The 13,101-nt window shown below is 41.1% G+C and overlaps 1 protein-coding gene across 7 annotated transcripts in view; it reads left to right on the forward strand.

Annotated features, from left to right (window-relative positions):
* Positions 1 to 13,101, forward strand: part of LOC105674723 (uncharacterized) — a 237,534-nt gene that overhangs the window by 181,275 nt on the left and 43,158 nt on the right. For all 7 annotated transcript variants that reach the window (XR_010890910.1, XR_010890909.1, XM_067357834.1 and 4 more), the window contains one exon: positions 10,742 to 10,817. Coding sequence is in view for 5 of the 7 variants with exons in the window: in XM_067357834.1 (XP_067213935.1) it covers positions 10,742 to 10,817 (76 nt within the window). In the remaining 2 variants the exon portion in view is untranslated. The remainder of the gene's footprint in view (positions 1 to 10,741; positions 10,818 to 13,101) is intronic.

Consider the following 13,101-nt stretch of genomic DNA (forward strand, 5'->3'; position numbering starts at 1 on the left):
TTCGAGTAGGTCGAAACACCGGGGGAGACGAGGTTGGAAAGTGCTGAGATCGCACTTGATCGAGCGCCTTTCCACGAAAGCTAAAGGAACAAACGTGAAAGAGAAAGGAAGAACAAGGTAGAGAGAGAGAGAGGGAGAAAGTGGATTAGAGGTGGAGAAAGCTATTAGAGCGCACGTTTAGCCAATGAGAATTTGACGATACCGTCTCACTCGAGCAAAAGCTCGTGTTAAGATAACTACCGAAACTGCGATTTGCAATCGATAGTTTTTCTCTTAAAGTAAAGACATTGTTTCGAATCTTTTTTCTACGCAGGAGAGAAAATTAAAAAGAAATAATTGGCGAGAGAGAAAAAGCAATGTTTGTGTGTTTTTCATGGATTTTGATTGAAATAAAATTTTTTTAAATATAGTTTGAACTTAATGATGTATATATAACTAGAAAATTGATATTTTTGTAATTATAAAAAAATAATGGTTTATATTAAAGCGTGTAATTTACGTGTTTGTATACAATTAGCATGCAATTCACGTTGAGAGAGCTTTGGAAAGTTCTCGCGGTACGTCCGATTATTTCGTCGGTTCGTCGTCGTACGAGACTGTTACTATTAACGATCGCTGTTCTATTCGTGGCGAAACGCGAGTCCAGACGTCAGTTTAAAGTCGCATCAGCTCGAACTTCCTGCGGCCGGATGTCTAATTATGCGCTCGTTTCTGCGACGAATAAAGGAGAAATAATTCTGTAGATATCGCGTTTCTCTTCTCGCGAACGGCTGTAATTAGACAGTGGGTGGGTGGATCGTGCCGGAGCTGGGAAACATATATTCGACTGGCGCGGTTTATATCTACGTCGAAGAGAAACGCGGGCAGCGCTATGGTTAATATCCGTGCTAGCTGTAATAACGCGAACGATCGGCATTTGTTTCTATTCTCGTTCCGACGATATTACAGCGATTGTCTGCGCGAGCTGGGCGGTTTTAGAACTCGAGGGACTCGAGCGAAACAACAGAGCTACTGGAAATCTTGGAAATAAAGAGTAGTAATCGCTGTTATTATTTAGCGAGGCGAGCAGAGCGAAAATTTCATTTGCAGATTATCATTTATGATTTGCAGCTGTTCGGCGATAATTGAAAAAAGATAATTACAAATTCGTTTAGCTGGACTCCGTTCTGGGAACTCTCAAACCATTAAACCGTTGAATCTATCACCGACTACGGGTGTGGGAGTAATCGCGAGAAGCGCACACGGGAATCGTGGACTTTTCACCGGCTGCATCGCGCCCGGGAGAGCGGAGATTTTCGGAATAGCCCGGAATGGCAAAACCGGGGGAAACGTATCGCGTCACGACTGTTGTCCCCGGTGCGACAATTAAACTCGGGGGATTATGTTCGCGGACGAGAAATCCGCGGTACGTCGTATCGTTATAATAGAAACGTTAACGTCGAGAGTCGCTCTACCAGTCACGTGAAGCTCATCTGAATACGATAATGCCCGGGCCGGCCCCGGCCATTGCCTCGCCGTGTCTCTCCCCGGCGCGCCTCGCCTTCTCTACGAACCTTTAATTCTTAGCGTACGGCGTATATAAGGTGCGCATCCGGCCTCGTGTAGCGTGACCAGATACGAGTCTCAGCCCCATCCTCGGACAGGTTGTACGGGATAAGATAAGGGGACTGTCAGGCACTTCTCTTTATTGGGATACAATCTAGTTCGGTTAATCAAACGCGATGCCGCGAAAGAAATGGACTTGTCATTGGCGGCCGCGGCGGCGTTATCAAACGTGGCCATCGCGACGCAGAAACTTCCCGACGTAAACGTTCATCATTGGAACCGCGAGCGCCGCGCGCATTAATCATTCGAACACTAATGTTTTCATCGATAATTTGTGCGCGTCTGCTCATTTCTCTATAAACACCTTGATTTTGGGAAAAGATTATCCGGATCATACGCGCGTTAGATATTTCCGAGAGAGAGCATATAATATTCACACTAGTGATTTAATAGTGTATTGTTAGTGAGAATCGCTATTTAATAGCCGGCCTTCGCGGAAAATTAATGTACAAACTTTTAGTCAACGGCTTATCTCTCACCCTGCGCTACTATCATATTTTGTTAGTTTGTAATGCTAGAAGACGACTTCAGCCGGAACGATTGCCGCTGGAACAACTATACGTATACACAGATACGACGGAAAACGGAATACGCGTAAAGTTTGTTCGACATGAGCACACGTTCGAGAAGAGTTGGCGTGCCTCTCGCGTGATAAGTAGAATAGTCTAAAACAACTATATCCGTGCACGTTGAAGCACTTAGAACTTTTACCGCCTGTCCTCGGGCGAATTATTGTGACAGGATGATAAGCGTTCAGACAATCAAATTATTCGGCGAAACTAAATATTACAGCGTCGCGCAGTGCCACTTCAACATTTCGCCGAATATTAATGTCGCGTATAATTCGCGTTTACGCTGTTATTTACGAATCCAATCTTTCATTATTATCCGACAATTTGTATTACTGCACACGAATGTTTTCTACAGAGCGCGTAATATTTACATTATTTAATAGCCAAAAATATACATCTCGATTTTATCTTGTCAGAATTTATCTTCTGTGTCACAAAATAATCGCGAAGCAATTTTTATTCCGAACGATCAAAAATGCATGAACGTTGTTATTCGCGTTTAACTACCATAAGAGAGCGCAATCACATTTCATGAATTGGCAAACATTTGCCGGAATCTAATGCGGTGCGATACGAGCGGCGGAAGCTGGGTCAATAGAAGTCGCGTTTAGCGTCGCGAACGGATATAAAGGACTTCCACGGTTAATTCCTCCTTTATTCAAGCTGGAAAGCTTAACCGTCCGTTCTCGCGCAAAGGAGTTTGCGGTACTATATCGTCCGGAAGCTGAAAGCGACTAATTATTTTTTATTTTAGCCCCGTCGCATGGTCGCCAGACAAAGACTCTATTGCTCGTCGCGAGCGAGTGCGACCGTGGACACAATTTTATTCTCGATTCCTCGGGGTCGCCCGCCGTCTCTCTCGCTCTCTCCTTATATATTTTTACATTACTTGCTTTCCTCGTTAATCCCGCGTTTCAGACAGAACTACTTTAGACTGATTTTCTTTCCGCGGTTTTGTTTCCCGCCGATTCGTTAAGGGACCGTCCGAAGCAATTTCTCCAAAATTAAATCTCCACACACACACACACACACACACACACACACACACACACACACACACACACACACACACACACACAAACGATCGCGAACGCTACTACTATTTTATAAGATGTCTCCGTCGTGGAAGATACAATAATATTTTTTCGACTCTCCCCTTGAAAGAGATACGACCATCTTCAACCCTCCATTAAATCCATCGGTCGCAATGCATCATAGCATAAAAATGTGAGATATCTTTATTTCTTGAAATTGATGGATTATGGAAGAGAACTGTGAAGTCTGCAACAAGGTATTCCAAGCAAACGCGTTTTCTAATTTTGGTTTTTAATATTTATTTAATTTACATAAATTTACACATTTATCTAATTTACAATTGAATACAAAAAAAAAGAGAAATTTGCTCTTATCGAGTTATAGATAAGAGAGAGAAAAAAACAAAAAAGAAACGAAACATGTATCTTTTAAATGCATATACAATTTATGGAAGACCCGTATGCATATGCATCTCTCTCCAGAGATACATATCTTAATCTCATGCATTCAAGATTGGGATTCAAAATTTGAGATGCTAATCCGTGTTAAGCGGAAAAAAGCTAACGATGATGCGAGGAAAATTAAAGGCATTGTTTCGGCTGACATGGCGAATTTGTACGAGCCGGCGCAGCTGTTTCGTCAATTAGTTGCCAACACCTTGAATCAGGAGCGAGTCTGTTCTCCGGCAATGGATGACAATGATCGCGCGAGCAGGGGCGAAGACGAAGCGCTTGAATGCCGGCAGTCAGAGACAAAGCGGCTATTACGCGCGCGGAAAGTGCCGCTGAATTATTCAGGATGTTCTTCTATCATGCACAAAGGTGAAACGAAGAACTGTGATACGTCAATATCTTGAAAGGAATAACTAATAACGTTCTACGATTTATACATAGCATAATTGCTACGCTGCCACCGTCGAAATATAGGGCGGTTGCGTCTATATGCCGAGCTGCGAAATAACATCGCTCGTTCCACTTACACATAGTAGTCATATAACAGCGGAAAACACAAGGCAAACCGATCGGCGAGCGCAAATTCGCCGAACGGAATTTTCAAAATGAAACGGTGTTCTGACGTAACTATGGTAATGACTCCGCGCAAAAATGGCACGAAGGGAAAGGGCACGAAGGGAAAAAGCGTATGCACGCGATGAACCGACATGACGACGTGGCCGATAGCTCTGAAAAGCAGGGGCCTCGGGGCGGATCGCACGAAAACGATGACGCGCAGGCGAGTATCATCGATTCGACATCGCAACCCGTTCGCCTGAGTAACGGCGCAGTGCGGTAAATTCGCCAAGGAACAACAGCCGTTCCGTTAGACTCGGTAGAAATGGCAGAATCTGATTACCCTAACTTATCGTTGCCGGTGACAGCAAGATCGTCCACCCGATCTGTCATCGTCGCTGGTCATTATTTCAACAATTCGCCAAGAATTCGATGATCACGCACTCGGTGCCACTCCGCCGAACGGGTTCTCGATATTTGTGACAGCGAGCCGAGCACGATGACAGATGAGAATTTTATTTAGCGAAAAATGAAAGTCAAATAACAGCTAAGTGCTAAAAATGACATTTTTTTATTCTAATAAAAAAAAAGTATCATATTTGTGAATAAAAAATACAACATAAAATATTGACATTTTTCTAAAATGACAACTTCGCCACATCTATCACAATTTGTTACTCCTACCGTTTGTCTCTTAAGCTTTTTAATACATTGAATTAAGGTCAATGTGCTGCTGAATTAAGCACTTCCGCAAGCGCGAATTTTCAACGGTTTTTTTATGGCAATTTAGAGTGTCATTTTGGCATTTAGGCGGTATTTGACTTCCACCCCACATTTTCGCATCCCTCGCTCGGTCGCGCGTCTCGTTCGGCCAATTGAAAAACAGCGACGAAATGACAGGCTACACAAACACGTGCGCGTGGCACGAATTAATTAAAACACAGCAGGGCGAGACGCGGCGTCGCGTCGGCGCCGACTCACGGTGTTCCGCCATGATAAAGGACAGGGAAGCGTCGTTATTAATCCGCGTAAAATTAATGTCTGCTTATAATGAATTTCAACTTCGTTCCGGGAAAGCCACCGTAACGCGAAGGGCCACTCTGTCTCTTTCTCTTTCTCGCTCTCGCTCTCTCTCTCATGCTCTCGTGTAACGCCCGAAACGCGGACACTGCATAAATTAAAGATACCTCGACTCCCAGCTCGCAAGAAGTTTTAACGATAGCGCTTTTTTAGGTGCGTTATTACGCCGTCCTTAGATAAGTCACTATTAAAATAGAGTCCCGGGGTGCACGGGGCGTCCCTACCCTCTCACCCTCCTCATCGTTCCTGTATGCACTTCCTCCCTGCGCGCATGTCCTTTATGCGCAGCTATCGCACTTCCGGATGTGCTCTCATTCCCGAGTTTAGAATGTTATAACACGCATATTCATCGAGACCTTGTTAAAAATTCTACAGTTCCACGTTTCAACATGAAATACGATAAGGAAAATATGAGACAGGAGATGACTCTTCCCGAGTCTCGTGATTGCACGAGGTTTGCCGGAGTTCGCGCAAAGTTTGATAACGAATCCTGATCGATAGCGGGCGATGCTCGTATATTTATCCACGAGGCGGATTGCGTGATTTCACGCTAAAACGAAAGTAATATTATTAGATGCTTCGCGAATAAAGCGATTGAAATTTTTATTTTTGAGATCGATTCGCCTGGCGCAAGTCACAATTGTCTATTAATTTACTAATTTTTTATTCAAGAGTGAAATTTTTCTTTGTGTAAAGCTTTCAACAAATCAAGGATAATTGCACAAAATCGAAAAGATAAACTAGTACACATAAATTAGTACATGTAAATGCATTTTTCATGATGGACGCTTTGAATAATATATTGGTGGAATCGGTGGGATTCTTTGTAACAGATTTTAAATCATTACTCTTGTACTTGCAATTTATTACTACTATATTTGAAATATTATTAAAGAGAAAAGAGAAATTATACAAGAGAAGATATTGTTTGAACAAATGCACTTGTGTCGTTAGAAAATTATGAAACAAATTTGTTACATTCCTGCATTCTTATATGTATGTATTTCACTTTTACCAGCTACGTAAGTAGGCGAAGGATATCAACAGAAGTTACGGTGAAATTAGCCTGTCATATCCTTAGAAATAGCATTCTGCGCATTGTCTGGCGCAAGAACAACATAACCCGCGTTAACACGATAATGCATAGCCCGCGCTAGAGAAGCGTGTCTCTTAATGTCGTTTAGAACAAGAACAAGGTAGTGTCGAGGTTACACCGACTGATAAAGTGGCACTGTTCACGTAAGTTTCTATATCAATCAATTGTGTGTACGCGTGTGTTGCGTAAAGAATTAATTTGCCCACTTAGCGAAGATCAAAATTTAATGAGATGTTCAAAGTCAGCAACAGTACGCATTTAAGAACAATATGCGATATAGGATGTCGGGAAATATAAAAGACCTTAGCTTCAATGACAAATTGCTTAATTCATCTGAATTTATTCTGTAAGAAAAATATCGACTGTTTTTCACAATGAAAACACTATCACTCCGAAAGTTTTTTCCAAGGCAAAATAGATTAAAGAAAAACTGGACTCATAATTTCGTTACTGCAAGTCATTATCACACCGCGGTATATTATTATTACAAGAAAGCGGAATATTCTCCATGCAAATTTCGGCATAATCGTTAAGTCATCGTGGGCGGGGATCATATTCGTGATCGCTGCCTCGAACTTAGCGAGTTTCGTGAAGAGGCGACGGCTCTGGTGGTCATGCAAAGCCGAATCCCGGCGCAATTAATTCTCGAGGCCAAATCGAAGCACGATCCTCTCGATGGAATATAATCGCGGTCTCTCGACCGGCGTCAGAGCCAAAGGTGACCCGTCGAGAGCGAGCCGAGATCGCTTATCGCGCTGGAAGCCACGGTTCGTGTAATTCAACGGTCGGCACTGGAATACACACCGGAAACGAGGACGCGTTATTGTAATAGAGGCGAATGGACGCTGCGAAACGATGGCCGGTGACGATCAGCAAGACGTAATATCGCTGATCGGTCAGTTGCGATTGGACTGCAAATTAATCGGGTATCCACGAGTTTTACGTTCATTCCATGCACCGACAATCCAGTCACTTCTTCCGATCTGCCGATAATAGCGTAACATCGCATCGTTAACGCAATACGCGTTCGTTATTCCCCGTTTGTCGAGTTCCAACCGTGCCGACCCATTAAATTTCGCCCGTGAACAAACGTGCACGGATAACCCTACGCGCACGTTTCGCTTTGCACGAATCGCTATCAATGTCTCCACTGAACTAGTCGACATCTCTGCAAAAGCGTTTACGTGCAAAAAAATGTGAACGGAATTAATTAATGATTGCGACTTCAAAAGGGGGCTGATTTTTCAAGCCGTGTGCTCGAATAATTCGAATCATGCGATGATCTACTTATGATTTATTCGTGGAATTGTGCTTGTTAACTTTTGAAAATGTGGCGGAGAGGATTGTATCGATTTTCCCCCGGTAATGCCCGAAAAACCACACACAATGTGTTACAGTGATGTATTGTGGGTAGTTCACCCTTATCTAATCCTCTTAAAGCGATCGCGAAACTAGGATTCGTCTCGAACCTACGTTACCCCCACCCTTCGGGTTGCTTCTGACAAGGCATAACAATTTCCACCGAGATGAACATTACTAGTTTACCAGTTTACTTTGCGAGATATATGCAGAATCGAGAGGCAGAGTCCAAGTCCTTCACCATCTCTTCCCACCTTCTCCAATTACGAAAGCTCGTGGGGTTTCCGCAGAAAGTTTCGGTTTGCTCGACGTCTCTCGTGCGCGCGTCGCTGGCTAAACTGTTTAGACATGTCCTGAAACGGGCGAAAACTTTGAAGTGACGTTCGAATTTTGGTACTTATCATGTCGAGTAAAGACATCGGAAGCTCTAAAGGATCGACAGGCCAGTGAAAGGGTAAGAACATAGACATTGCGGTCGAGCCACAAGATGTGAACGGTGCAATCGACGAAATCTGCTTCTTCGTGTCGCAAACTTATGAGATATTTGAATGATGTACATTTGAAACGAATCGATAATAATTCTCTCTCTCTCTCTCTCTCTTTCTCTCTCTTTCTCTTTTTTGTTCTTGTTTAGATGAAGTTTACCAACGTTATATCAAGAAATTTGCGACGTGCATGATAAACCACTAATACTCAGATTTCGTGTCTCGTAAATTCGTGAAAACCATTTCGTCACTTTATTTTAACGTGCGCGTCCCTCGCTTTTAATTTGATGGAATAGTAAGTGATCTGAAAATAACACTTGCTACCACACCGAGCTGCAACTATATCGAAGTTCACACGCAACAACTTTTTGCCATTAACTTGAGTACGGAATAAACTCACTTATTTCCCGTTGCACGAAATACGCGTAAATATAGTCTCCGCTTTATACCGCGGCGAATTAATATGTATACGAGATCTCCGTCTTACGAACTGTCTACGGGTTACATTTACGAGCGGAGTACAGAACAAGACAAGACCGGCGTCTGGAATGTTTTAGCCTCCACATTTAATCTGGTACTGAAAATTTCAACTCGTCTCTGCCTAGGAATTCTCGCTCTTAACCTTTTTGCTCTCCACGTCCATTCTCGTCTTTCTGACGGCGGCGGCAGCGGCGGCGACGACGACGACAATGACAATGACGACGAAGTTAGATACCGACCTAGTCGTTACATGGCATACTTATGTGCTCTACACACACATATACATTTTGCTACGCTAAAAAATATAAGAGCGGAGTTAGACTTTGTACACTGCCCGGAAATTTTCCTTTGCTTATACCCGGCGGAAATAGAAACGCATTATCGACTATCGAGTTATTGGAACAAGGGACGAATAAGTGTGACACCTATGTAAAGATATCGATTTTTGTTTATATAAAGACATCTAAAGAATAGTTTCCAATTGGAAATGCTACTAAGTCTTTAATTTACATTAGTATAAATTTACATTAGTGTAAAGTCTTTAATTTGTACACTAATGTAAATTAAAGACTTACAATTAGTAGCATTTCTCTTGACTAAATAATTGAGAAAAAATTTATTTGTGTGATCACAACCGGATCACAGTATTTATATATAAGAACAACTTATAAAACTTTTAAACATTTAAATAGATAATATAATTGATTCTATTAGAACTAATCAATATATATCTATTAGTTTTATGGAATTATTACGTAAATACCATTAGCTTCATAGCATAAAAGTTTTTTTCTTTTTAACGATATAAGATCTCACTGATGTTGCGAAACGTAAAAATTTTACCGTTGATTTTTGGCTCGTTGAATATGTCAAGAGTGAAGAAGACAGAAAGAAATAGAAAACGAACTAAGGGCGTCCTAATAGAGTCCATCTTCCATTATTTGAGCCTCTAGCGCGATCTACTTCCAATCCTCTGGATCATCCAATCGCGGCACAATTTTCCAAGCTTTGCCGACCCTTGTCACCATTGAAAGCTCAGGCTGAAGGTCGGCGCGATACTTCTTCGCGAAAAGATCTGCGGTAAGTCGAATAATCAGAGTACCGCTTTTTTAATGCCTCTATTGTGTGCTTGGCAGTAGGTCAAGAGATTTACCGATTTGGGCGTGAAAGAAAGTGCCTTGCATTTGAAAATGTTCTCCATTGAAGTCGAGCTACGTATCGATAGCGAGTCGTATTGAAGTAGCACTTGTTCAGCAGTTCCTGACGTGATCTAACTCGACCTAACAAGCAACCCTTCGCAATAGTCTTTCATCTATTCTCATGAGTTTTATATTCGTTATAGAATCCTTTTTTTATAGCGAGAAGTGATACAAGATATTTAATGTCAAGAATCTTTGAGTTTGATTTTAAACAAATATTGTCTAAGTTATAGAATTTAAATAGAAAATATTGCACAAATTATAAGACATATAAAAATATGTTTCAAACATTTTATGGCATTAAAAAAATTTAAGATTATTTAATATAAATTCCGTAAAAAAATAAAATTTCTAAAATCCAAAAAAAGAATTATCTTTTTAAAATATACTATGTGAATACACTGAGAGAAAAGTATTGTACGAAATTTGGAACTATAATTGGATGGGACTAAAATTCTAATCAGAATACTCATTTTTATAGGAATTGTTACTATAATGTTAGCAATAATAACCTTATATGTATGGTAATGTCAATCATATATAATCAACTATAAAAATGGCGTCAAAAAACACTGTAGATTATAGTTATTGCAATTATTCTTTCCTCTCAGTGTAGCTATAACTAAGAATCATTTCTGGATACTTTCACCGGAAAGTATCTCCTTTGTTCTTTTATCACCACCAATATAATCGAACACTCGGGGAATCGTTGTCTCGCATTTCCGACGACATCGCGTCGATAGCACCCCCGGGCGACAACGTATATACTCGCAATTGACATTTATGTGATCTCATGCGAGCTCCCTCTCTTTTTCTGTTTCAGTCGCTGCTCTGAAGCTACTTCACGTAAATGTCCCGGCGAACGTCTTCAAGGACACGAACGCGCTTCTAGAATGCAGGTGAGAATGTTTGCCATAAGCCATACAAACGTCAACTGCTTTCTGCGCGCGCGAAACACTCGTAATGTCGGTAGTCGTGCGTGTACTTTCGTTAGATTACCGTGGTGCTTTATCACGACTGCGGTATCAAGATTTTATCCCGTAACGACATATGTATGTATATGCACTCTGGAAAGAAAATGGCTGAATATCCCGGAGCTGTTTTTCTTAATATGTAACTCATTGTCAGATGTATCGTACATCTCCGAATTATCATGCCGAGTACATTAATAACGCGTGATATAATATTGTAATGGATGGATGGATTTTTTTATTATTGTTGTAAAAATACAAATTTAGCTTACACAATCGACAGTACCCAAAATAGAGATAATCTTTTCTATTTTGAGATAATATCACTGGTCTTTCTACGTATGAGTAAATCTACACAGAGTTTTTATGTTTCTAAAAATATCTGCAATCTCTCACAGGATATGTCGACATGGAAGTCTTAAAGCTTTTATTTAGAAGAACTCTCGTAGCTCTTGGATTGTGATTTTCTTCTGTGTTTTAGAATTCTGACACGATTGCTTCTTTTTATTCAATTAAGCTAAACTCACATTTTATATTATATTTATCTGCATTTACAACTATTTTATTTATTTTTTTATTACAAATTAAAATTTATTTCATATTATGCAACATGGCACTTGAAAGCACAGCTGCAATAGTATTCAGTTTGTAGAAAATCGCAAGTAGATTGTATTTTAATAATGAAAATATATTCGCTTTTGATTTATAGTTACTGTGCATATTCCATAAAAAGAAGAGAAATGCTTTCAAAGAGATCTTAAACAGCTGCCTAACTCGCATTTATTATTTCTTATATTTTTTCGCTTTATTTTCCTTCCGATAAAGCACTCAATTATGAAAATATCAGAGAGAATTTTATTGTGAAGAGTCAAAGCTTCTTGCCTGTTTTTGTTCATAAAGCATGCAAACACGGCCGAGTTAAACAGGCGCGTACCGCCAAGATGCGTTCCGCGACTTATCGATCAATACACACTCTTATTTTATACGCAAGAGAGATAATACGCATCTCACTGAAACAAGACGCTACTTCACCCTCATTACATAATTTCTGTATTCCTCCTCTCGGGGCACCTATTACCTTCCTTTCGCTCCGGCACATCCTCCCTCATTATTCTCTCCAATTACAACATCCGATTTTACGGCGTACCTAGCGAAATCTCGTTCCGCGAACTTCGTTAAAAATCTTTAATACCTTTTTCAGGCATTACGATTAGTGCCTCTAAAAGCGAGTTTGGACTCGAGCGAGAAAAAAATTTTTTCGGGGCAAAAAAATCTTTCCAGAAAATCAGTATTAAAATGAAAAAAAAAACGGAGAGAGAAAAAGCAGATGAGCCCCGTTTGATTAAAAAAATAAAATATAGAAGAGAAAGATGGGAAAAGAGGAAACGTATTCATTTTCCAAAAATATATAAAAGAATTTTCTGGAGATTCTATAAAATTTATTACACGTTTTTACAATCGCAGTAGCATCGCTAAATAATGGTATTAATTTTGAAAGACAAATATATGCTACATGCTCCTTCCAGATTGTTGGGGGCATTTGTAATTTGCCCCGGTCATGATTGCGTTACCCCTATATTCAATAATTTAGTCGTTTTCCCTGATTAATCAAGTTATGCCTACGTAAAGAGGCGTGTCGAAGGCTAATTTAATCAGTTTTCGAATGACCAACCCGGTAGTACAATCCCCTACAATAGCGTACCCGCCGCGATATAGTACCGACAAATGACCGGTTCAGCGGCGCAGGGCTCGCTAAATAATTCGTCCGGGTATACGAACCGCACAATAAAACCGAAGTATCGCGGCATAATCACTAATGTATATCAACTCGGTTCCAAGCCAGCGGGCGTGAATTCTCTATATGTATGCACAACGCGCACCGCGCGCGGTGTGCGGCGAAACCGCTGTTCGTTCGTTACAACGCAAATGGTGGATCGTAATGAAGGACTAGACCCTCCCAGCGGATAGTAGATTTTACACGTGCGCCGAAAGCGAAAAACTATACCATCACTGTTGCATCGGCAGGCCGGATACGCCGGCGTGCAAATTCCATTTCCATCCGGAATTATTAAGACCGCGAGCGATAGAATGCCGTAGAGAGGAAGATACGCGCTACGAGAGGAGATCGAACGAAAAATAGGAAAGTGGAGCCGGCGGAAAAATCCGGAAGGAAATGCGGTGGCCGCGGAGAGGAGACAATACGGAAGACGGG

This window comes from Linepithema humile, chromosome 6 (genome assembly GCF_040581485.1).
Source record: "Linepithema humile isolate Giens D197 chromosome 6, Lhum_UNIL_v1.0, whole genome shotgun sequence".
Lineage (NCBI taxonomy): Eukaryota > Metazoa > Arthropoda > Insecta > Hymenoptera > Formicidae > Linepithema > Linepithema humile.